The sequence below is a fragment of the Gallus gallus genome, chromosome 4 (genome assembly GCF_016699485.2).
Source record: "Gallus gallus isolate bGalGal1 chromosome 4, bGalGal1.mat.broiler.GRCg7b, whole genome shotgun sequence".
Lineage (NCBI taxonomy): Eukaryota > Metazoa > Chordata > Aves > Galliformes > Phasianidae > Gallus > Gallus gallus.
Window position 1 is genome coordinate 33,522,918 of NC_052535.1, and position 26,420 is coordinate 33,549,337.

At 42.9% G+C, this 26,420-nt stretch overlaps 1 protein-coding gene across 3 annotated transcripts in view; it reads left to right on the plus strand.

Moving 5' to 3' along the window:
• FHDC1 (FH2 domain containing 1) overlaps window positions 1–17,628 on the plus strand; it is a 33,243-nt gene extending 15,615 nt beyond the window's left edge. For all 3 annotated transcript variants that reach the window (XM_015276654.4, XM_046941062.1, XM_025149833.3), the window contains 8 exons: window positions 2,504–2,589; window positions 2,673–2,773; window positions 5,393–5,463; window positions 5,568–5,675; window positions 6,567–6,637; window positions 8,886–9,003; window positions 10,784–10,948; window positions 13,578–17,628. In XM_015276654.4, the coding sequence (XP_015132140.3) occupies window positions 2,504–2,589; window positions 2,673–2,773; window positions 5,393–5,463; window positions 5,568–5,675; window positions 6,567–6,637; window positions 8,886–9,003; window positions 10,784–10,948; window positions 13,578–15,620 (2,763 nt within the window). In that variant the 3' untranslated portion in view covers window positions 15,621–17,628. The remainder of the gene's footprint in view (window positions 1–2,503; window positions 2,590–2,672; window positions 2,774–5,392; window positions 5,464–5,567; window positions 5,676–6,566; window positions 6,638–8,885; window positions 9,004–10,783; window positions 10,949–13,577) is intronic.
• Window positions 17,629–26,420: the final 8,792 nt, after the last annotated feature.

Below are 26,420 nucleotides of genomic sequence, written 5' to 3' on the forward strand. Positions count from 1 at the left end.
TATAAATCACCTCACTTATCTGCCTTTTATTATTATTATCATTATGTATTTTATTTTACTTTTATTCCAGATCAGAAGGCAGCTGGGTAAATGTCTTCTGTTTTGCTTGTATCAGAAAATTCCTCTGGGTGGATTCTGGGGATTAGACTCCTTCATCTCTCTCCAGGCGTTCTTCCTACTATGGGTTGGTAGAAAGTGAATTTCATCCAGTGTCCATTAAACGCTTCAATGTTCAAATCTCAGGAAACAGAGTTCACACTGCACCATTAACGTTTCACGTAGATAACATTGGTAGCTACTCACCATCAAAAATAAGTACTGTCAAAATGTAAATGTGCTACAGGCAGCATGAGTAAGTTAATATTTGTGTGAATATCTCAGGACTTTTAAATGCACAAGAAGTAAAAAAAATCTTAAAATTATATCTTTCTGTAAATGACTGTGGTTACCCGATCTTGATCCTGGTGATTTGCAGGCAGTGTTGTGCTTCTTTTCTCTTTTCCCCTTAAAACCAAAATGCTTGTGTCAGTTTAAGGCAAACTTTTCTATTTGCAATGTCCTCAATTAAAGTTAGATAATTTGCAGGTTTTGTTGTTCAGGAGGTAGACCACTGTTTTTTGAGAAGGTTAGAGAACTGTGTGCAAAGCTCAGGATATCTACTATTTTCACCCCTCACTTCATAATGGAGGGGAAAAGTGTTGGTCTTGTTTCTTGCTCGTTTTAACACCTTAGAAATATCAGGGATGTCAGGTCTGGTCTTTCCTGTTTTTTGTTGGCAGGCTTCTTGAGTGCCTCTGTTAATTAGGACTTTTCTCAGGCCTCAAATAAGTGGCATGCAGTTTATCTTTAGAAGGAGCTTTTGTCTGAGTATCTTGAGTTAAATGGCAGGTTAGGAAATCAAGTTAGATAGCCTGAATAAAAATTGCTCTTTTGATTAGAATTCTCCTTTCCCCTCACAAATGTTTTTTTTTATTATTATTAATTTGTTTTAAAGTGTGTTAAGGAAGTTTTATTATTCCAATTTTAATGTTTCCAATTTTTGTCTTGTCTTTACTAATATGCTCTCAAAAATTCTATTATTTGTATAGTATGGAAAAAGAATGTAAGTGAAGCAGAACAAAGTGATTTACAAATCCTTTTATTCCGCTATTCCAGAACTCACCTTAAATTTCTGATTTAGTATGGCACGTTGTCTTCTATTATAAATCAGTATTTAAAAAAAAAGAAGAAATTAACACTGTAAAAACAGAAAAATAAGTGATTAATTTGGAACCTGATGTTTAAAAAAACTCATGGGTGTCTTGCTAAATCCAAGCAAGTTGAAAACTGTTGATGTCCTGATATAGTGTTCTCCTCCCGTGGTACCTGAATATGCTTCCTAAAACTGAAGCCCATCTGGATGGGCCTTAGGTGTAACACCATAAGGGAGAAGGATGATGACCTAGTGTGGATCAGTGGAAATGTACAACTGATAATGGATGTGAAGTTGGTTAGATGAAAAATAGCATAACTGTGAGTGAGCTCTGCTTTTGGACACGATTTCTGTGTTGGGAAATGTGGAAGAAATCCCAGTTATACTTAAATATATGTGCATATATTTTCCATTTCTTCTGTATAAACAAATACTAAGTACGTGGGCAGATCAGTGGCTTGCAGATCATGCAAATATATGGATTTTGGTGGAGCTGGGAGGGAAGATTGTCAAAATGAATGCACTGATATTTCCTTAACATGTAAATGTTGTTCTCAAAGCACTGACCACAAAGAACTTCAAAATGCAGCCTTGCATTTGTTGTTAAAATATTTCATGGGAATGATGGAAAAAAAAAAACCAAACCCAAAAAACTCAAGAGCATGAAGTTTTACCCTTTAAGGGAGTTTTAGAGGAGATAGTTGAATCAAGTATCTGGGAGAAAGCCGCATTGTGCCAGAGAGACTTAGGCTGTCCTTTGCTGAAAATGCTGAACACAGTTTACTTTAAAATACACCCAATGCTTTAGGTTATGCCCAAGTGTATATCATAGTTGGAGAGTTGAGAATCATTTTTCAGATCATCGCTTAAGCAGCTGTTTTCTGGAAGAACAAAAATTCAGCTAGAGAACGGCAAATGGACCAGCGAGAAAGAAAAGAGCCAACTCTCCTGGGGAGACTGGCAAACAGTGTCCTAAATATAGTGAAGAGGCCAGTCATTCTTTATTACACTGAGTGAACGTGAGTATGAGGGAATAGCTGGGGACGTGGATGAGTTACAGAGTGATGGCACCATCTTAATTCCATCAGATTATGTGGCTAGGTTTTTAGGAGGAGTGTGACGTTACTGGTTTTATTTTTTTTTCTGATTACCATGTGTGCAAATTACAGGACTTTGGGCAGTGAAGTCATTGAGCACACTCTCTCAACTCTTGCTAAATTTACTGTTTTTCTGGGTGTTTCCTTCCAGAATCAAGTTAATCCTGATCTTCCATAAGACTTTTTGCTAGTGTTTTTTTTTTCTCTTTTCTAGGTAAAGAAATTAAAAGCCTTTGATGGAGATGTATCAAAACTATCTCAAGCCGATTCCTTCATGTATTTACTAATCCAAGTGCCAAAGTAAGGAGATAATAGATTTATTCTGTTCATGATGTATTCTCTTTTGGCTGTCAGTTCTAAAACTGTTTGTTTGTGTGCTCCAGCTATGCTCTTAGGATTCAAGCCATGGTGTTAGAGAGGGAGTTCTCACCCTCCTGTGCTTCTCTACAGGATGACATGAAAATTATAAGACAGGCAACAAAAGGTAATTAAGCATGTTGGGACACGTATAATACTCTTGTTTTTGTTAGCATGTTAATTAGTCTGCATTATGAAGACGAGAGCTTGAATTTCAGGTACCTTGGCTATTAAAAAGAAGCTAACTCCCCTCTGACAAATGCCGTCAGGGTGTGCCTGATGAATCTTTGCTTCCAAAATAAAAAATCTGGAGACCTTGGATGCACTAGTTCATGACCAAAGACTACTAACAGTGTATCCCATAACAACAGAACCCAAGATTTCCGTAGCTAGAGTAGGACAAGCCATTGTCTTTTGACTGCAGTTTGCTCATTCATGCATCGCTGATACTGTGGTTGACTTAAGTCATTACACTTCTTTGCTCATGTTCAGAGATCTATAGAGAAATTCACTGTATAGTTTTGAAGTTTCTCTATATGCAGTTGCTTTTTGAGATTGCAGTATTGATGGGCTAAAATCTTTATTGCAGAGACTTAATGCTATTGGTGTTCCCTTACTGTCTATTTTTGTTGAATTCATGTTCTCTACACTTCACAAGCTTTGAAATGCTCCAGTTGGTTATTCCTAAGGTAATCTGGTGTCGTCTTCTCTGCATGAAAATTATTCATATTCTAGTTTCATTTATTATTAATGCTGACCTTTTCAGACACCTTGAGTTACCTATTTGTCCTTTTCCTCAGTGTGAAAGTCCTGCTTCCTGCTGGTACACTTGGTGATGTTATCTAAACTACTTCTAGTAGGGCAGAAAGGCGCAGTAGTAAAAATATTCAACTATGAGCACTAGTGCTTAGGGTAGTCATTCCTAGTGATGGAAAAGGGGGGAAAAAACCTGTTGTGTTCTTCCAAACCGTGAGGATTGGACTGGTCCTTCCTGTCTCAGGAAAACATCCCTTCCCTTAAGCTGAGGTTTGAGTTTGGCCTTTTATTGGGAGCTCATTGAAATTGTACTTTGTTTTGAGCAACAGACACATGTGATGGAATATGTTATGTATTAAAGCAGCCACACCCTATTGTCCTTCATGTCCTTCACCCAGGACATTTGGGAACTGATGAATTCATTCCCTCCAGACGAGACACCTTGGTCTCCAACTCCTTCATCAGGCCAGTCATGCAAATCAAACTGAGCTTCCCTGTTTTGAGTCCACTCGAACTCATGTGCGCTTCTCCATTTGGTCTTTGCAATTCAGGGTTTGTTGATAGCCTGAAGTTGTTCAGGAATTCTGTCTACTTTTCCATTCCTATCTACCAGGTTTCTTTCCTTGTAATTAAGCTGAGAGAGCATTTACTTAAATTCTAACACTGATAATAACTAAGGGTTAGAATGGTCTAAATAGCTTGGTGGATTCTCATCTAGCCTGCAAATGGATGCATCCCATAATGACACTGAGCAGGCTCTCACTATGCAGAGTCTGTAGATACTGCTTTCTCTTATTTGCCTTATGAAATTTGGTGTTCCCTTTTGTATTCTGTCCTCTTTCTTCTTCCTTGCTCTCTCACCTGTATGTTGTTAGATCAAAGACTGTGTTTAGTTGCATGTTTTTAGCCTGCTAATACTGAAATCCAAAAATACAAGGGCTATCTGCCTCCAAAATGATAGATCTGTGTACTATGTTAAGCAGTTAAATGTGGGGTAAAGGAGTTGTAGAATGTGAACTTTGTAGTAAAATACTTCTTTGAAATGTTCAAACTGCAATCAAGAGGATTCTATGTTATATTACGTTAATCAATGTAAAATATATTTATTACATAAAAAGAGCTCACATTATTTTTCTTACCGTATAGTGACTTATGAATTTGCAGGTACTTAGTTTACTGTGCCACTTGTGTAATGTTCATTTATTAACTCTTAACAGTCTTGGATTTCTGTATCTTATTTCTAAGGTGCTGCCTGCAGCAGGTGTGTTGTTTTCTGTTCCTATGTGCGGGAGATGAAAAGGTGTATGAATTCAGATAGTGCACTACTGTGCATTTTGCAAAAAGGGTGTGTGTGCAAAGCAGGCTTCTGATGGAAAACCTTTAAGTGCCAGTTTTGTTCCATTTGACTCTGCTTCACACCGAATAGAACTTTGTGCTGAATCATCTTTGATGCCATTAAAATGAAATAAATGTCACTCCAAGTTGGTGATCATACAGAAATAAAGTGGTGATTCATAGTGGCAGCAGGGTAATATGTATTGAAAACTTAAACATTGCCTGACATCTTCTGGGACCTGATGGCTGAGTCTCCTAAAAAGAATAATGGTTCCTAACCCAGTCCTCACAGATGGCAAACAGATCCTGCGAGGTGCAGAATGTTTGCCTTGCACTAAGTTTAGTAGGAGGTAAGGATACTTGCGTAAGATACTTTGCACGTTGCAGGATTAGACCCCGAATGTTTTGTGGGCTACCATGGGTTGCCTTGGAAATACTACACTTGCAAAGCTGAAGTCTGAACATGTACGTGAGGTTTGCCAACTGTTGTTGTGACTCTGAATTATAGAGTACTTTTTTTTTTTCCCAATTTTCAGTTCACTTTAGATTCCTGTTAAAATAAAAATCCACATCTTTGAAAGCTTGAGGTGTTTGGCAACTGTGCGTGTATTTCTAAACAAACAATTGTTAGACGGCAATTTTCTATTCCTTACAGAGTTAATGACTTGTGAGGAGCTGCATTCCATATTGCACTTGGTCCTTCAGGCTGGGAATATTATGAATGCGGTAAGTGACATCCAGAATGGAGACGGCTGATTGGCCAGACTTCCTTGTTAGTATTGCAGTCCATTTATTTCACACACCGCAACTGTTTGCTCATTTCTTTTTAGGGAGGTTATGCTGGCAATGCTGTTGGATTTAAGCTGTCATCACTGCTCAAGCTGGCGGATACAAAAGCCAACAAACCTGGGATGAGTCTGCTGCATTTTGTTGCGCTGGTATATAAGAACTATTTTGTTGGTATAAGTAACTGATATAAATTTAGAGCCATAGATAATCAAGAACAGGAGGAGCCATGTGTCTCCATAAAGTGGCTTAAGACTTTGATTCTAATCTTTACATTTCAACTCCTGCCACAAAATTCACTGTTTTCCCTATGTCTGGCCATCCTATCCATGGGAAATCCACGGTAAACTCGATTTCTTAATGTCATGTAGAATCTTACCTTTGTCTAACTTCATCACTGTCTCTTGTTCTTTTACTGACCTGAATTTTTATACTGTAGAAGTGGCTTCTTTTGTCAAATAATCTTATTCTTCTTGATGAACCATTTCAGCAGCACATGTCCTTATTGTTTGTTGTTTTTTTCAGCTCTTGATGGCCAACAAGTACTTTCAAAGCTGCTGTGGCCTTTTTTAAAATTGTTTTCAGCTATTTTTTCTTCTTTTCAAACTTGTTGTTTTTAAAATTTAAATGTTTTCATATGTGACTTTGGTTAACTGTATACAAACTGATTTAAGAGATTACTGGTCAGGTAACAATGGAGTATTAACTGGTGTTTGTATCTGCTCAAACACTGGGCGTGAGTAGATTGTCCTTTCTCTAACATTCCCTATCAGTATACGTGTCTTCTGTGTTCAGTTGTAGAAGCAGCTATTGCTGTGCATTGCAAAATGGAATTGTTTGTTTCTAGTTCTCATCCCTGCCTTTCTTTAAAGAAGTATTTTCTGCTGAATTGTGTTAGGATTGTACTGGAAGAAAGAGTATGGGAGAGAAACCTTTAAGTGCACTCCCAGAGGCTTTAGAACTGCTGGACTTTTGGGTGTTTCTTTGTGGCAATGGAATGTTAATAGCTTGTGTGTGTTTTGGCTTTGTTCTGTTTGTTTCAGGAAGCCCAAAAGAAAGATGCTGCTCTTCTCAACTTCTCAGAGAAAATTAGGGATGTTCATGAGGCCGCCAGGTAACTCAAAATAAACCTGAAAACTTATGGTTAAACTGTGACTTGGAACTCTCTGATTTGTGAAGCAATTAGGTTTATTCAAAAAAGTCTTGGCACAAAACCTGAGATCTTTACAAATGTTTACTGTAACTTTGAGTGCTTCATTTCCATTTGCTAGCAGAAGTATGCCTGCAATGTGCCTTCAGGTATAAGGTTTTTTCTCACATGATCTCTGTAGGTGTTTTGCAGTTTTGTCTCTGTCAAATAGTGTGTGCGTATATGCTGCTTTTAAGAGATCAGAGTGATGCTGTTTTTTCTGAAACCAATTTTCATCTGTCTCTGAGCAGAGTACAGCATTCTTGCAAGTCTGGTTTCTGATACAGGTGCTGGCCTTGGCTTCTTTTAGATGTTTTTATATTTGGTTTGCTTCTCCGTTTCAGTCTTGGGTGGAAAATCTGAAGGGTTTGAGGCTCTGTTTTTTCATGTCATTGTCTCTAGCTGCATAATGTTAACCTATTTCATACCTAGATAACTGTACTTGCTTTTGTGAGATGTTGTGATCTAAAGCACAAAACTGGAAGCTACTGATCCTGGAGTTCTGTTCCCAGTTTGCTACTTCCTTATTCCTTGACCTTTGGGCAGTCTATTTACATTGTTGTCTGAGCTATAAAATTGCTCCAATCTCTTATATCTGATGCAAAATTAAGTCATGTCTGCAAAGAACTCTGAAATCTTCTGAGGAAAGGAGTGGCCATGGAGTTAATCAGAAAATTTTTGATGGACCACCTGTGTGGCTCTCTGCCATCCAACCCACACACCTTCTTGGCAGTCTGCCCTATGGCCTGCTGAGGAATGTAGCTTCCCTCAGCATCCAAGCCCCCTGGCAAACTGTAGGGGAACGGGCAGAATCTGAAAACTGGTGGTACTTTCCTAGCCATTTTGCTCTTTGATCACATTAGTTAATGCTGAAAATGTTCTGTTGTAACTCATGATGAAATCTGTTCAGGGAATGCACTCTGCAGGAAAATTAAACACAACAAAATGCATGTCTTATCATTGGGTGTGAGGAGGATCTTTCTTTTTTAGAGACACAACTGTCGTGTATAAGTTCCTTGTAAATCCTTCCAATCAGAGTGTGTTAAAACCACCATTTAATCTTGCCTTCCTCCCTGGTAGTCCTTTATCCTCCGTCTGAAGTGGAATCATCTACGCCTTTTCTCATTTGCAAAAACACGCAAGATTTTCCCAGCACAGGGAGCTTACCTGAAGTAAGCAGAAAAAACTCCAGCATTGTATTTACTTACGCATACTGTCACCATGCTCTCACCATGTGTGCTTCAGTTGGCCGGCTGCAAATTTTTCAGCTTCACTGTTTTGAAGTGTGGCTGCTGGTGGATTTAATGTAGTTAGGAACACATGTGCAGTTGTTATTTTTTTACCATTTTGGAAACAGTAGTGGGTCAGCTCCTAGACAGTGCTCAGTTCTCTTGTGAAAGAAATGCCGTAGATTTACAAGTGTTGATTTGCAAAATGACTGAGGGATTTGGGTGGGAGCTCTCATCATACAAAAAACGAGTCTCCCAAGATACAGCTCAGATTACATCCAGTGAGAGCTCTTTCCTGTAGTCTTAGATTTCTTGAGTTACCTGTGCCCAAGAACAGGAGCAGCTCCACTGCTGGTATGTGGTAGAAAGATGAAATGTTACAACTACTGGGTTGAGACCATGGGCTGCATTGCTGTGACAACTTAGAATAAAGTAATGTGCAATTTCATGCTGCCAAATGCTGTTGCCGAAATAGGCAGTCGCCATTGGCAGTGTGACTCCTTGTTGTGCTAGCTTTGGCTCTTGAACCATTCTGTAGTCAGATGGACTAAGGAAATGACCCATCTGGAAGGAAATGTATTTATTCTTTTATCGGATTAATTTTCTGTGCTCAGATATGACTGCCATCTAGAAAATGAGTGCCCAGGGAGCGAAAAAAAGAACACTTGGCAGGGTGGCATTGCCCTTTCAGGCAGTACAGCTGGGTAGGACTGGCTGGAATTAATCGTGAAACCACACCCCATGGGAATCTTTTCAAGTTGCAAATAAGAAGAAATGTGCTTATCTCTCTCCTAACTTTCCATTTATACTTTAGATTTTCTGAACAGGTAGGTCTTGTTTGATAGCCAGATTGTGCTTATGTTGAACATCAATTTTGAAGCATATTGTGGCTAACCTAGGGGCAACTCCTCCTCAGTAAGCATTCTCTGTGTATGCATTTTTAGGTTATCCATTGATAATGTAGAAGCAGAGCTCCACTCACTCTCTTTCAAGACAAGATCTGTTAAAGACAGCATTCGACGAGACCCGAAACTCTTTCACCAGATGGAAAACTTTCTGCAGGTTTGTAGGTTGACTGTGTTGATGTGTTACTGTCACCTGAATACAGGAGCATTCCTCAGCTCAAAGTAATTCGTGTGGACATGTCAATAAACAGAAGCATTGTTTTCATATGTCTACCATATCAATGGTACAAAGGTGTTCCAACTACATGGTGTTTGTGAAGTAAGAGCGTTGGAAGGATTGTGTTTTTACTGGGAGGAATATGGAGTGTACATTGCCCAAGGCTTGTTGGGCAAGTGTGTTAAATGCCTGTGAAATGCCTGACAAAGATCAGTAGTTAAAATATAAGACGATTTGGGTTGGTCTCTACTTTTGTTCTTAACGTGCAGATAACTATATTTTGGGCAGCTGTGATGTTATACTGGACCATGTGAGTTTTTCCTGAGAATATTTAACTGAAGAGGGATTCTTAGAAGCTTGAATGCTAGAAGCTTGTTTTCTGTACTAATTTACCCATTGCACAGGGCATATTATCCTAAGCCATAGCATCACTGCTTGGTAGATTCTGCTTTTCTTTTTTAGTATCTCAGTGACTTCATAGACATGAATCTGTATGGCACTTAACTTTGAAGCAAAGTTGTAGGTATTTTCCAAATACATGGTGATGCCTGGAGAGATATGTATTACGCTTCAATGAAATGATTTTTGTTTCATGCTATAGAAAATTATTAAAAGTTTAAAAAAGAAAGAAAGAAAGAAAAAGCAGATATTGATCTGGAACTTAACCCACCCTGATTCTCTACTTGCAAGTATAGTTGATAGCCAGTGTAGTTTTTCAGATGTGAAGGTGATGAAGAAAGGGGCGGGTTAAGATTGAAATAGCTGTCCTCATTCACTCTGAATCGTTGGCTTTAATCCATTGCACCCAGACTCTTTAATGTTATGTTCTGACATGTTTGGCTTTTTTTTGTTCTTTTTTAATTTAATAGCTGGTTTTATGTAACACTACAACCTTGTTTAGGCCACGTTCCAAAAAATGTGAAAAAAAAATCATTTTATAAATGCATACCTTACATAAAGACTTCCGGTTTTTGTTTTTAAATTATAAGTCATAACCAAGCTGATTAAAAGTCAGCTTTCATTATCTCATCCTCATGAATAAATTACTGAAATATGTGGGAGGAACTTATTTTCTATGTACGCTCTTGTCAATTGTCCAGTTTATCTTCAATCCTTTTTTTTTTTTTGCCCTAAATGCTAACAAGTCAGATTTGTTCCTACCCTACTTGCATATTTGCCAAGAAACTTCCTGGCAGCAAGTTGTCTTCAGTGGTCACCCGTGCCTCCAGCTGCCTAGTCACAATCCAGTGCTGCAGCATGAAAAATCTTTAGGGGGTCATGAATCAGACAGTGTCAGAGAACTGATTTGTCTGGAAATTAACTTTCTCCACCAGGTTATTTTGAGTCACATCTGTTCTCAGATGTGGTATCATGCAAGGATGGCAGTGAATGGCTGATGATGCAGATTGGGGAGACAGAAAATTCAGTAGTTTTTCCTTTAAGCAGTTCTGCTGCTCAAAGTTCTGAACTTTTGCCCGGTTTGTATCCTGTTCACTGAAATTTGCATGTTGATTGATGCATTTTCCTTGACCTGCTTTCCTCATTTTTTCTGAAATGACAGGAAGTTTCCTTTGATTAGTAGAAGTTCTTCCTCAGAGCCTTAGTTTTCAGGCCTCTGTAACAACTTCTAGGATGGAACATGAACTTCATAAGCTCCTAATATATACATCTCCTGTTGTTACTTAATTTTTTGTCTGCCATTGTATGTTCTTTGCTACAGTTTGCCGTGAGACATCTAAAGGAGCTAGAACACCAGAAACAAGAATTAGAAAAGGAAGGAAATGCTCTCATTGACTTCTTCTGTGAGGACAAAGAAACTATGAAGTTGGACGAATGTTTCCAGATATTTAGGGACTTCTGCTTAAGATTCAACAAGGCTGTTAAGGTAAGCACTGTTAAGCTTGCCATAAGGCTGTTGAGCCCTGAATGAGATTCTCACTTTTTTGAAATAAATACTAGTTCATATGAATAATAATAATAGTTTTCTGTGTAAGGGATGCTTTATATCTTGTGGTATTTGATATATTTGTCAAAATGGTGATGGCAGTGGCTACTTTTTTCTTTTAAGTACTTTCTGTGGGTGAAAATTCACAAAGTGAAACAGAGTACAAAGACCTCATCTTAAGTATGACTTTATTTACTGCACAGCCTGAGTTGGTCTCAAATAATTTGAGAAGTATTCTAACACAAACGGAGACAAGGAGTAGTGTCAGCATTGGTTACAGTTTTTGTTCAGAAAAGTCTGCCTATCATTAGAAATAATTTTTAGGACGTTATAAATAGCATGAATTAGGTGGATCCACAGATCTATTTTTCTGCCTTATGTAACCTGCAGTTGACAGCACTTTTCATAAAATCTTTTGTTTAGAAAGAGAGAAAAACATTCCTGATTAGTGGTAAGCTAACTGAACTTTCAGCTAACGTGCATGTTGTACCTTTAGCTTACCCTGTACCACCCAGCATGTGGTTATACGTGTGAATAACATACAAATATATTAAACCAAAAGGTAGTAACTCTTGCAGACTTTTTAGTGAGAGGCGACTTTGTGAGTATACAAAGGATGTGTTCAATCATTTGGAATTGGGGACTTCAATCATAGTCACACATTGCGTACAGGCGGTCAATGGATGGCTGTTACTTCAAGGCCCAATGAGGATTGCTCTTCTTATCTATGTAGAAAGTAGTCGGAAATGATAAATTACTTTCTCATTTGCAAACACTGAAAAGATTTTCTTGCTAAGTATTTTGTGAGGATTAACCTAAAAAATTAATGGAACGATTGAGAATAAAGACTGCAGGTCTGAGAAATGAATGTAACATGCGGGCAGCAGAGCCAGCAGTCAAAAAAGATGGTTTATATGGCCAACTGTGCATATCTCACGTGTTAAAAACACTTTTTGTTTTTGCAATTTTAGAACATGTCCGTGAGTGCTTAAAACAGGTTTATCATTTGAATAAAACCCTCATAAACATAATTTGGGTGAGGCTAAAATGTTCTGTGTCTAACGTAGAACGTGAACATAGCATCTACAACAATTTTTAACTATTTCGCTTTACAATAGGATATTTGAAGTTAAGCTTTAGCATTACTCAAGAGTTAATCCTGTAATCCTATACCTGTGAAAGAAAGCTTCCTGCCACATTTTTCCTGAAATGGAAGTTTTTTCTTCATCCTTTCTTAGCTGTTGAGTTTCTGAGGTCTCTAACACATCTTTCACAGCCCTGTGTCATCTCAAATCCCCTTTAAGAGGTGTAGATTAACTCATTCATCAAAAAGAGATTCAGCATTAGACTTCTGTTTACTGAAAGCTTTCAGTCAACTATTTATAGTTGTTCAGTTTTCTGTTGTCACAACAATGGGAAAATCAAACTAAACAGTGCTTCAGATCAATATAGGTGTGTGGGTTTTTTTTTTTTTAAACAGCCATGTAGGCTTTCTGAGAACAAAAACAACATGCTGGAAAACTATGTAATTTTTGAATCCTTTATGAAGACTAGCCCTTCCTCTTCTTTTGCTGCAGCTGTACTGTCTGAAGAAAACCAGGTTCTTCATTTGTTTTGAACTTACCACGTTATTTCCTCAAGTTTAATGTAGATTAAATCTGAAGCCTAGTGGTGTCAGTTAAAATGTTGATGTTCCTAGTAAACCACTGCTAATGATTTTAGCAGAAAGGTGTTACTATGTTGTCTTTCAAACACAAACTGCCTCTTTCTATGTCTTTCTAAACCACAGCCCCTCAGCCTAGCTACCGAAATCTCCAGCCTGCCTGGAGCAACTTCTCTGCAGTAGTTGTTGATTTTTGAAGCCAACAGTGAATAAGAGATCCAAAACCAGAATGAGGTGTTTATTAAGTGACATCAGTTGATGTCTCAGTAATGATCATGAGGCATTGTGCAAGCTTTTTAATTTGCTTTTGTGTGCAAGTCATGTCTTTTCATAAAGTTTCCAATCTGTTATGTTCAAGTTGGGGGTAAGCAACAACCCTTGGAAACTCCACTTGCTGCTTCAGTGACAGTTGTTGAAGTATGGGAGGATGGAAAGAACACAGTGGCTTACATGTTTGTCAGACAAGTTTATTTTAAAGTAAGAATATAATGCTCAGCTGGAAGTTTACTCACCAGGTAAATCTGCTCTCTTTAAACCCATTGAGCATGGACTTGAAGGTCTCCGTATACAGCAACAATTATTTGCTTGCACGTAAAAGCTAGTTGGGTTTGACAGATCACATTTTCAGGCTCTGTGGGGACTTGTGCATTTTTTTTCTTACGTTAATTGGACTCATGTGCCTCCAGCATTAGTTATGCAGGGAACTGCAGTCCATATGGTTAATGATTGCAGACTGTGGTTGCCATGGTGAATTTTTGTGTGTATGTATTGGGGGTGGAGAGAGAGTGATAGCAGTAGGAACTAACTTTGATAGGAGGAAATGAAGGGAAAGATAAAGCCGTGTAACTTGTTCTTATGCATAGTATGCCATCCTCTGTAACATGGCTTTATGCGTTTCCTTGTCAGGAAAACAGGGAACGAGAGATCCAGGAACTTCATCATCTGCAAAGGCGAAAGGAGCTGGAGGAGAAACGTCGATCATGGGCCGCTGGAGAGCTTGGAAGCTTTGGACGGAGCAGCAGTGAAAATGATGTGGAAATGTTGGCCAAAAAAGGACTTGAAGAGTTTCTTCCCTTCTTGCAGCAGAGACCTCAAAGCCCTTCATATAGAAACCCCAATTCCAAACGCTCTCGACTTTCTCTGGGGATTACTGCAGACAGAGAGCTGCAGAGTTTCCTGGAAATTTCAAAAGAAGAGGATCCCAATAAATTTAACAGCCTTCCCCGTGCAAATACCCGACAAGTAAGACCCAATGTAGCCTGGACTGAATCCAAAGAAACTAGAGATCCCAATTTAAATACCTTGCACTTACACCAACAGTCTGAAACCAAAGGGAAAAGTAGTGATCTGCTGCAGTTGCATCCAGCACAGTCCAGTCACTTTGGTGGCTCAACCAGTACTGGTGCCCATTATCCACAGCGAAGCACCAACTGCAATGTGCCTGCTTCCAACGCCTCCTGTGAGGAGTCTGCTGATATAAATGCTCTGGCCCTTGCAGTTGAGGAGCACGAACTTGTTAAAGGATTAAGGAAGTTTGATATTCAAGGAGCAAAGCCAGCAGAGGATACGCCTCTAATATATTTAGAGGATGTTGGTGGAACAGATGTGGAGACTCTAGATGATCTAAGCTTGCATTCCCTTAGCACTGCTGATGACGATCTGCCTCCAGCTTGCAGAAGCTCCAGAGACACCCACAACCATAAAGGCAAGGCAGTGGGTTGCAAGAGTGAAGCTTCAGAGCCTGGCAGCAGCAGCCCTGTGTCGATGGACACAAGTATTTCGGGAAGTAGGGAAGATGGGCCAATGTTCTATGTGTCGGATACTACCACTGACTGTTCTTTGACACTGGACTCTGAAGAGGGGAATGATTTTAAATCAGCAGGCAATGAAGTAAGAAGTGAGGCTGGCAAAACACGCTCTTCTGTGAATGGTGCTCAGTACAGGCCTAGAACACTCTTCCCAAACCTAAATTCAGCTGCCAAGGATCCGTCTCTTCATGCTTCCACGAATGATAAGGATGATGCCAACAGCAAACATATGCTTTCTAAAGAAAAATCTGTAAAAAGTAAAGACCCAGTAGGACCAAAGAGAAACTCTCTAAAAGACAGATCTCCAAGTTCCTCAAAATCCAGTGGTACTCGCCCTAGCCACACGGCTTCTTCCAGACCTGTTAGAACTTTGAATGCCTCTGAGAATGAAAGTATGAGGAAGGTGGTGCCTATTTCTCGGTCAAACAAAGCACCAAGCAGTGTGAAAAAGCCAGAAGCCAAGCCAGCGCTTCGTGAGGCTAGTACAGTGGAAAGCCGCCTATCTCGTCGCAGCTCTGTCCGAGGCACTACAGACACACTGCCAAGAAGTCCTTACAGGCATAGCATGTCAGTAGAAGAGCCAAGGTTGCAGAGGGGGACTGTCACCTCAAGCAGTGCTCATTTTGAGAGGGACAGAGTTGCCCTCAAGAAGCCAGGCTCTAAACCTGTTAGGAATACTGCAAAATCGAAGATGGATGAGGCAAAGATGTGTCGCTCCAGCGTAAAACCCCAGACCCCTGTAGATGACACCAAAGTTAGCCCTGTCAGTGCTCCCAAAGCACCATCCAGTGTCCCCAGCTTTGCAAGGAATACAGTGGCTTCTTCTTCAAAGCGTGCAAAAGTGGATCTCTCCACCTCGTCCAAACCTCCAAGCATCACCAGGTCTGTGTCCCAGAGGCTGCCTAAAGTGAAGCCAGCAGCAACCTCTGATGATCTGAGTCCAAAGGAGAATGGAGGGAGTACTTTAAAGAGAGCAAATAGTGCCAGAGTGTTTGGAAAAAGCATCGTCCAGGGAGACACTGTCAGCACAAAAGCAGAGTCTTCACCAAAGGACCAGGGGACAGTGGAAAAGTCCTCTCTTAAACTGAAAGATGCAAACCGGACCACAATAGGTAAAATACTAAAGCCGTTACTGAAGTAAGGAGAGGTTTTTTGAATCTTGGAATGTCTCTTGCACTGGATGTCTCTGTTGTGGAATTCCTTAAAACAGTAACGTTGCTGATAAGCGGAATCACATGCTCTTGAACGTACCACAACACCACTGGAAAAGGGTAACTGGTTGTGTTCTGGTCTAAATCCTCTGTTAAGAATTTGGATGTGTTTGAAGCCACTGTGATGGAATAAGAGTGTAACAGGAAGTCTTTGAGCATCTGTGATACGGAAGGTCACCAAAAGCCAAAAAGTTTAAAGAAGTTAAGCTATGAGATGAAATGCTTTGTGACAGAAAACGTGGATAAAGGCCAGTTTTTGTGTACATGCAATTCTTCCTGAGGCTCAAGCTTTTGTGTTGGTTGGTTTCTTATTCAACGTCGAAGAGAATCCTGTGGAACAGTACTGAAAATGAATGTAGGTAATTGTGCTTTACATTGTTCCTACTGCCTTGGATTCAGGAACTCTTTTTTGCCTGTTGCAAAGTCCATTGCTGGCAATTGGACAGACTGGGAACTGCTGGCCAAAAAATAGTAAAATGGGATATTTGCTGTTTGTGGCTGTCTTTACCCTAACTGAAGAATTTTTAGCATGTTTTATGAATGTGTACGTGTGTCTGGAGAAAACTTTCTGCTGGCCAGGAGGCTTATTCTCCAGGAATGTGGCAGCATTGTCTTGCATGCACAAGTAGATAGGGCTGGTGCTGCACGGCTGGAGGCCATGCCCATTGGAAGGGCCACCAGTAGTCACTGGGACAATGACTACTCCTCATCTGACTTGTTCCAGTCACAAGCAAACTTGCCAACTTTTGGTCATACAGAAGTGCCATATATTTATGATACATATCAAGGATGTTTGCAGTTCAGCTCTTGAAGGCTGCGTTGTAGTGCTGAGCACTTTCTTACTATTCCATGTTTCCACTGGTTTATGTATTACCAAATTACTTGAATGTTGCAATGGCTCTGATTGAGCCATCGGTTTCCCTGCCTCCTCCTCTCCCTGTCACCATGAATATTTAGCATGAAACACGGAGCTTACGCATGACAATGTTTTTGTAGACTTCCTTCGTTGCTTCAAATGTGGTTTTTAATGTTTAAATACTCCAAAGGATGACTTAAACTAGTATTTGATAAGCTTTTTACAAATAAAAACACCTCCTTTTTCCTGCGGATACAAATTTTCATGTCTTGCTAGTCTAAGGTACGGAGAATGAGGGAGAACTTGTTCAGCATGCTATGCATCTTCCTAAGGGAAATGTTTGTAGGTGGGGAAACTGATCACTGTTCTCCTGAGCATCCTATTTAAAGAGTTGCCTTTCCACTCACTTACAAATGAAGCCTCATTTAATAATAAAAACAAGAATAAAATAAAAATCTCTTCAGACAAGTGGCATTGACTTAGGGTAGATCTGCTTCTCCACTCTATCCCTCAGTGCTGGAAGTGTATAGCTCAGTGAGAATGAGCCGTTTAATTGCTCATGTGCATCTCAAGGGCTAGTATCAGGGACAGCTACCTTTGTCTTTTGAAGTTGGCAAGGGGCCCTCAGTGTTTCCTGGTGTCTTACTGCAGACATCGTACCCAACCACCACGAAGTATTACGACGGGCCTCTTGTTGAGTCTGTCCCACAGGGAGAATTTATATAGCCCACTTTTTGGCAAGGGTGAATTTTTGCTCGAAACCCTGTATAAGCTTTTTGAATGCTGCCTCCCTTGTGGGTTACATGAAAGAAAAGCATCTCCCTTCTCCTTATTTGTATCTGTGTGTATGTATGCACATCTGCGAGAGCAGATGATTGACTCTTCTCCTTTATTAAGAAAAAACAACAGCAACCAAACTTTTATTGGTAGCAAGCTTGAAAAATAATTTAAATGTGTTTTGGTATATGTAAATTTCTATCAATCTGTGTAAAAGAAAACTGAATGTATTTAATGGAACATTTATACATTTCGGAGTAACTCGGTAGTTTAATAAAGTTCCCATTTACTGGGTATGGGCTTCATCCTTCTCTTTCCTGTTGTACTTTTGGCTTTGGTCCTGGAGACCGATTGTAGGTATCTGTGGGAAAATCCGCCAAAGAAAGGGCTTTGCAGCAGAAATCCTGGCATTTGAAACAGGAGGCTTGTTTTTGTACTCAGATGTGAAATTCATCTTCAATTTCTGAATGTTCCTGAGGCAGAGCTTTTCTGCACAGGCCCGGGTATAACGTGAAAGGTATTAGGTGGTGGATGCAGCTCTTCGTCTGTGCGTTATGTGCTGTGGCCAAGACAAATGTTCGTGGCAGTAACAAGTCTGGATCTGTCACTATCTTCATGCCTTTTAGCTTAGCGCACTTTATTGGGAAATCCCAGTTTACAGCTCCCAGGGCTTTGCAAATAAGGAACAGCCTGTTTTGCAGGAGCAGGTGGTGATATCTGCACTGTAATTCTGAAGTTTTACCTTCCATCCCATTCTCCTGTGATTTTTTTTTTTCCCGCTTTGTTGCATAAGAAAAAGAAAAGAAAGGCAGCCAGCCTCCTTGTCCTCGGGGAGCACTTCCTCCCCTCTGCAATGGGAATGTTTTTTGGACTGGAATTGCTGCTATTTGCAAACTTGTTCAGCCCCTGACTTTTCTCGTTGGGTGAGTGCGGCTCTCCCGCACAGAGCAACGCGCACCTGCTGTCTGCCAGCACTGAGTGACGGCTGCTGATGGAATCTACGTGGGAAAGCCCTTCGCCATCAAAAGGTGTGTCTCAAAAGTTGTTTTTTTTCCTTTTTAAACTTCATTTTGATTTCAAAAGGGTTTATGATTACCAATTCATTATTTAAACTACCAGTTGTCAGAGGCAGCGGTGCCCTGTAGGTTTAATTTCTCGTGTCATGAGATTTTCCCAAACGCTAACAGGCTGTGGGGCTGCAGGTGGGTTTGAAGAAAGACACGAGAGCTTTTTTGGGGCTTTGTTGTACCGAGCAGCGGGTGCTTGTGATCATCATCAGAGGCGAGCCCGTCTCCTTTGATGGCTCTCAGGGTGACGGTGAAGTCGGGGAGCCCGGGGGGGACATGAGGGCATCTGAGGCTGTGGAGCTGCTGGAGATTGCGAGATAGGGGAGCGAGCTGTGGGAGGAGGAGATGCTGATTCATACTTGGAGGAATTTAATATTCACATCTCATGTGGGAACTGCATACAAATGAGGGGCTCACTGCATCCCTCGTTACAACAGCTCATTAAATTATCAGGAGAGACAGAAAGAGTTCCCATCACGCCTCCCGCAGTGTACAAGTCCGGACTGTGTCATTCAAAATAACCCACTGGTATCTCTCTCATCTTAGGCTCTGGCTGTGTGGACGGATGCAGAGTACTGCCCGTTGGCTCTGACCTAGCCAGGCACAAGCCAGCTCCAGGCTGGGAGCGCACCGCAGCGCGTGCTGGCTGGCCACTGACCCCGAGCTGTCCCAGCCTGGCTGGAACTGCATCCCCACGTGCTGAGGAGAGCTGCCCTCTGGAAGGCGTCTCTGCTGCTGCTGTGAGAACACAATCCTGGTGAGAGAGGCCCAGCTAAGCACAGCTCCTTTCAGATTTGGCCGCTCAGTGTTTTCCATTAGCTTGATACATGCTGTTTACATCCTACTGCCGCCAGTGCCAGAGATAACTGCCTTGGGAGCAGCTCCCTGCAGGTATTGTTAGCAGCTGCTGGAAACAAAGGCGTTTGTTTTAGCCACGTCACTGTCTAAACAGCCAGAAATAGATTGCTTTTTTTATTGCTAGTACGCCAATAAAAATCGGTCCGGTTCTCCTGGCCAAAAGATGCCTTCTGAGAATCTTGCGTGCTGTGAGGGCTGGCATCTGTGCAAACAGCCCAGCAACAGCAAAGAGCGTGATGCTGAGGCGAAGAATGCATGAAGGGCTCTCGTGGCAACCAAGCATTTCTCCTCCACGTGTCATCACCACCAGCATCCGCTGCTTGCACTTGGACAGCATTGCTTCCAGCCAACACCATGTGGTTCCTTGCCGCATAGTTTGCTTCTGTCTCTTTTCAGACTGTAAGCTGAGACTGCAGAACACGCGCCGTCTCAGCTAGAAACTTAACTCTGATTTTAAAAACAAATCAAAAAATCCAGCCAGCTGCTGATGCCCTTCCTTTCTGCACTGAATCACAGGGAGCGTGGAGGCCGTGCTATTACACTGATTCCAGAGATGGTGATCAGGTTTGTAGCTGTTGAACAAGTGCTTGGTTGGTGGCCTAGTCTGCAGGGAGGGGAGAGATTGGGGCATTGCAGAGAACATTTGCCCCATCTGAAGTAGGGATGCTGGACAGGCTGCCTTTGAACAGTGATGCGTCTCCTGCTTTTGATCATGTCTGAACAATAGCCCCTTCTTTTCCCTGTTCCATTCTTATTTCTTCGGGAGGATGAAGGGTTACAGGCTTTGATGCCACCTCTTGGGCCAAGCAGAGGAGAGAGATGAACTCTACCTCCTTTTTTTTTTATTATGTTTATTTTTAACAATGGGACTTTGACCATCGAGCAGAGCTGGTAGCTTCAAATAACTCTCAGCTGCACAGGGGCTCTAGAGCTTCAGGGAAGAAATGAATGGACTGCCTGTGTGCACTTTGAACAGTCTCTTCCAAAAAAAAGTAAATTTTTCCATCTTTGTGGTGGTCTAGAACAAGTTCAGGAAGGAATTGAATATATTTCTAAAACGGCCACGTGCATGAGTAGTCGTTCTGAATTACTGTCTGGTGACTGGCGTGCTGCCTGTAGAAATGAGGGAAACGTGTAAGAGGGAAAATGTGATGATTACAAATGAGGCAGAGCTGAGACAAGTTTTCCTGAAGAATGTGGAGCTTTTCTCTGTATCATGACCGTCCTTACGCTTCCATGGGCGTTGGCTATTCCCAGCTGACCCAGCTACAAGCACGGCCTCCTGGAAAAGCCAGGGGTCCCCAGCACCTGGCCTTGCTCCATCACTGCAGAGAACACTCCAGTAAGCACTGCTGGAGCTACTTCAGCTCTTGTGCTGAGCAAGGACACGCTGCGAGCTCCACGTTTTTGTTCCCAGTCCTCATGCAGCATTTAAACTGATTCAAACCTATTCCCTGTGCGAATCTTCGATTTCCCGTTTCAGGATGAAGGATGATTGTAAATGTGGTTTTGATTTTTTTTATTATTATTTTCCCCCCCCCACTCTTTTACAGCTGTATTTGCCCCTTTACATCCCATGACTGTTTCCTCCCACTCCTATTTCCTCTGTTACAGTTTTCCATCCTGCTCTATTAAATTTTCCAGCTTCTACTACTAACTCATCTCCCCTCTTTATCTCCCTTTCACACTCTGGTGTTTCTGTATTCTTCCTCTCACTCCATTCCACTCTCTCTGTTTCTGCAGTCTTTGGTGACTGTTCTGCTCCTTCGATTTTTTTTTTTCTTCCCTTTCTGCTATGGGTTGCCTTTCTCCAAACAACTGTCTGGAAAGCCTGCAAGCTGACACTTTTCCCTGCTGCTTCCAGTAAGAGGTGGGAATAGGGCAACAGAAACGGACTCTTTTTCACATTTACAAGTCTGTATTTTGTAGCTCTGCTTTGTCCTTGTGAGCAAATTGCTGGAGGTTGCTGTCCCCAAGCAGAGGGATCACCTCAAATCATCTTATAGAAGCATAAAGGTTGGAAAAGACCACCAGGATCACCCAGTCCAACCACCAACTCACCCCCCCCATGCCCACTAACCACATCCCTCAGTGCCACATCCACACAGTTCTGGAACACTTTCAATGATGGTGACTCTACTACCTCCCCAGGCAGCCCGTACCAGTGCCTGCCACTCTGTTTGTAAAGAAGTTTTTTCTAATATCCAACTTAATTCCTAACACCCACCTCATCTTTTCAGCACTAATGCTGCACCCTGCCATACTGCGCAGCCCATGTGGGCATGGGGAAATTTTGCAGAGGTGGCTGAGGAAATTCTGCCCAACTAAAGGTGTGGGTGATTTAGCTCCATGGTTCCAGTCTGTAAAGCCCTAATTGAAAGGACATCAGCAGCTCAGCTCAAAAAGCTGCTCAGCTCAGGGATGCCTCACCCACCTGTGATCTTGGTGCCACAAATAAAAGGTTTGTGCAGCCAGTTGGGTGCTGTTTCCCTGCGCATCCAAGCAAAATAATTGCATCATATCTCAGCCTAGCGTGTAGGTGTTCATGGTACAGGCTGAGGCTGCAGCAGCTTTGTTTTTCTCTTATGTGGTGAGACCTCTTTGTAAGAGCAGATTGCTCTCAGAAGCCCAGAGATGGCTCTTGGAGAATATGTGCTCAGTTTTCCTTTTGGTGCAAGTGACTAATTGCTGCAGCACACGGAGAGCACTGAGTGCGTGCACAGTGTAGTTGGAGAGCACAGGCGCTGCTGTTTGTTCTGAGCTCTTTTTACTCATATGCGCTGTGTGCCCGCCCAATATTCTCACCCCAGGGCAGGCTTTGAGGGCAGTGCCCCCAGTGACCCAGAGAGAACTGGGGAGGGAAGCAGCTGTGCCCCTGCCCCAGGGCAGCATTCGCTACAGCTGAATGTTTGTGGCAGGTGTTTGCTTACCCTGCTCTTAAACTGCTTACCAATAATAATAAGTTACGGTAAACGTTCCCAACGATTTTCTTGTGTACTCCAGGATGGGATGTCTGTTTATGAGGATAAGGCAAAGCAGCTCATCTGACAAATGTGACATTTCAGTTGCATATCTTTCCTTACAACATGGCTTTCATAATGAACTCAGCGTACCCTCCCTTAGAACTACCATGTTTATCCCAAATAATGCAAATGCTTAAGCATAAGTGCATAAAGCAGCAGCTAACTGGTAACCCTAGAAATCTATCTAATATCTTTTCATTGCAGGAAAATACTGTCTGTGCTCCTCAGAAGGACTTGATGCGAACTGTTGCCAGAGATTTGTCACTCGGTGGATGGAGTGCGGGATGGAACATAGCAGCTCCTGCTGGTGCCTTTGTCATTGCTCCAAGGTGTGAGACCACTCGTGCAGCAAGGGGAGGGAGAGGGATCAGAGCTCAGGATGGTCCTCAGGTGGAGAAAGGCAGCATGGAGATGGCTACAGTGAGAAGATCAATGCTCAAGCAAGGCCACCGGGTTCATGCCAGCACCCAGAGACCAGGGCTCTGGTGTCCCCAGCCCACATGCAGTGATATCCAAAAGAGCATGGGATGTGACAGAAGTCACCCATCAGAGACAGGCACGTGGGAGTGTAGCAAGAGATGTTTTGTAATCATAAAAGCAACCAACAGCATTGTAAAGGCTGCAAAGCAGAGACTGGTGAGAATGTGTAGCTCCAACATTCAGCATGAATTGGCAAAGCAGGCATGTAAGTAATCATAGAGGGCCATTGTGCGACTGAGTCCAAACTGCTGTTTGATGAAATTACTTCTCTGAATAAGTCTCACTTAACCTACAGTAAATACCTCTGAATAAAATGTCCAGCCTTAATATACAACATTTTAAATGACAGAGAATTTATCCCAACCTTTGGCAAATAGTTCAAACAGATTATCAGCCTTTCTGTTTAGAACCGTCTTAGTGTTTCTAGCACAAATTAATCGGGGTGGAGTGTCTAATTGCTGGTAACTGGATCTGTTATGGCTCCATGTGCCAAGCTGGCAGCTCCTGTTACCAGATTCCTGCTTCTCAGAGGCAGCCCTTGCAGGGAGAGAGCTGTGATTCTGCAGTGGGACCGGTGCTGGAACTGGGGAGGCTGCCCCAGGCCTCTGCCTGTGCCGGCCTTGCTCTCAGTGTGACATGGCGGCTCTGGGCTGTGGAGGAGGTCTGGATACTAGCTCAAGGGCTGCTGCCGTCCTTCTGGCCTGGGATGACCCAAATCTGCTCCTACAACCTGTTGGACAGGAGCTTGTTGAGGCACGGGGAAGCTCCATGGGGTTGGACTGGATTTTATTGCTGTGGTTTCCCAGGCCGCTCTTGGGGACCAACGTTTTCTCTGTCAGAGTGAAAGCGTGCCTGACAGAGGGAGTTGTTTCAGAGCTAAACAACGTCTGTGTTTAAACATTTGTTTTTAATTAGGCTTCTGCTCTGTGGCCAATTATGAAGCCTGAAACCACTGGGCATCAGTAGAGCCATCCCTTGTCAAAGCCGCCATACTTGCTGCTCCTCACTCTCTGGCGGGAGGCCCCGTCTGCTCACCCCTTTGTTTCCTCCTGCAGCCATCCTGCAGCTCTCCTCCTTTCTCCTGCTGACCCTTAAGCTATTTTCAGTAAACCTCTTTCTTTTCCCAGTGGGGGCATTCTGTAATTAAGGAGGCAGTGATAACATCTAGTGATTATTTACTGATGTCCTTTAAAAAGGGAGCTCTGAGCCTGTCCCCTCTTCTCCCTTCCTTGCCATAAACAGAGCTTAGTGTGGAACCTGGAGCTACGCTGATGTGTGTGCTGATTAGATGCCTCTTCTTAGTTCAACTTGTTTGTCCATACTGACCATTTCCTACACGTTAAGGCCTTTTAGAAAGAGGACACTTTCCTGCCCAGCCTTCTCCCATTTTTTGAGCACGTGTCCCCACTCACTGCATTGGGTGCCCCAGAAAGGAGAGAGACAACCCAATCTAGCGCAACGCCTTTGCTGTGGTGCCTGCGGGGAGCTGTCACACAGATGGCCTCATCCCAGGTCTCCTTTATTGATGTTGTTACACAGCCCTGCGCTATGGCAACTGGAGCAGGAGAGATGAGGGCCCCAAGATGGCTGCCTGGGCTGGGGGTGTTGATCCAGTGTGGGTGAGTCACAGGGCCGTGCTTCACCTCAGCCACCTCCGGCAGCTCTGCTGTGAGTCACCGCAGCCTGAGAAGACTTGCAGCACTTCCTGGGCCACGGGGAGGAGGGCATCGGGTGACAACATCACCTGTCATGGGGATGGAGTCATGTGGAGATCCGCTTTGGGAGCGGGAGGAAACAGCACCCCAGGAAGGGCTCTCAGGTGTCCCAGCTGGGTGTGTGTTTTGGTGTTATGGGACCTACAGGGCAAAGACACTTCCCACAGGGGAGCAAGGAGGGGTGGCAAGGTGTGTACGCATCACTCTGTCACAGCAAAACCTGCAAGACGAGGAGGGGGGATGCAGCAGAGGGTTTGTGGAGGAGCCAGTCCCCCAGAAACACTGGGGCAGCCCCATGTTTCAAGTGAGAAGTGTAATAGACTGGTACGAAGGGGCAAAGTATCACTGTGCGCATGCAGGGTGCTCTACCTGGAAGCTCTGGAGCAATCTTCAGGTCAGGCAGACAACCTCACAGGAGCAGTCCCTCGCCTTTTCCAGAGGAGTCACTTGGCTGGTTGGTGCATGAATGCATGAGAACGAGTCACCAGGTGGATGTGGCGAGTTCTGGGCACATTGTGCATGACCACTGTGTCCCTGCTGTGTCTCAGATTATAAAGATGTGCACTGTAGCTGCAATGTCATGAGGCAGCCAATGGTAGTGCAGGTGGGGTGAGCTCTGGATGCTCTCCACAGGTGCATCTGGAGCTGTTTGCAGAATGTGGCACAGTTCGCTCTGAGAGATGCCCTAAAAGCCTCCTGTGCACATCGGGCCATCCCAGAGGTGCAGGTGTTTTTCTGCTATACTGCCTGAATGTGGATGTGGGAGAGCCGTGGGCTCCAATCTGTGAATCCTGGCTTTATGTGACCAAAGTCTTTGAAGTAGTTCTCCAGAGAAGTGGCTGAAAAGCAAGGGCATTTCGAAATGCTCAGAGTGTGGAGGAAACCTGCTGGGTCTGCTGGGTTTTGCTCCAGAATAGGTAGGGCAGCTCAGGTCCTCATTTTCTGGAGGCCAGGAATGTGCTGGGTGTCTCGACGGCCCAAAGGGTACTTGGCTCATGTACCCCCAGATAGGCATTTGGCCCTGTGTGCATCTTGTTTTCATGAATGGAAGAGCTCGGTGTGCCCCATTCTTTCCACCTGTCTTTTATCAGTTTACTCTTCATAAAAGGATTATGCTAATGCATGTCTTGGCCTCATCCCAGTGGTGCCTCATATCAGCTGGGAGCACCCAGCAGCAGCAGCCAGGCCTTCCTGTTTCAGGACAGATATTTGGGGCTGTATAAGTCGCACACCCTAAAGTTAACTGTTTGGTTACAGGAAGCCACGCTGTTGATTTGGTGTCCTAATGACCATGACTTCAGTGAAACGACTGAGGTTGGAAGGACCCTTTGAGTCAACCAGGTCCAGCCCCAGCTCCAGCAGGGCCACCCAGAGCAGCTCCCCAGGCCCACATCCAGGTGGCTTTGGGAGATCTCCAAGGAGGAGACTCAATAGCCTTTCCGGGCAGCATGTATCATTTCTTCTGTTTTGGGATGTAGGGCTGCTTAGAAATAGAACTCTGATGCTTTATAATGAGGATTTTGGCTCTCCTATCTTACACAGAGAATTAATTTTATTCATTTAGTTTGTAAATGGGTCCAAATTAGAACACAGTGGGGCAAAGAGGTTGATGAGATGAGCAGAGCCACAGGCATTGCAGCACAGTGACCATGTGTCAGGAGCAGGTGCTCACTGCTGCCTTGCAGGAGGAGTTTCTCCAGGAGCAGCCGAGCTGGGACATGCGGTGTGTAAGGGTTGAGCCATGTGTCATTACTCAGAGAAGCAAGACAAATGAGAAATCAATTGAACATCAAACCATGGCTGCTGATTGTCTGTGTTGAAAATAAATGATTCATCGAGTGCTTTAATTGATTCATATATGCGGCAGGGAGTTCCAGTCTTGATTTATGGACCTTTCCACCAGTCAGGCAGGAAAGTCTTGCTCCCACTCACTTTATTTGTGCAACAAACATCC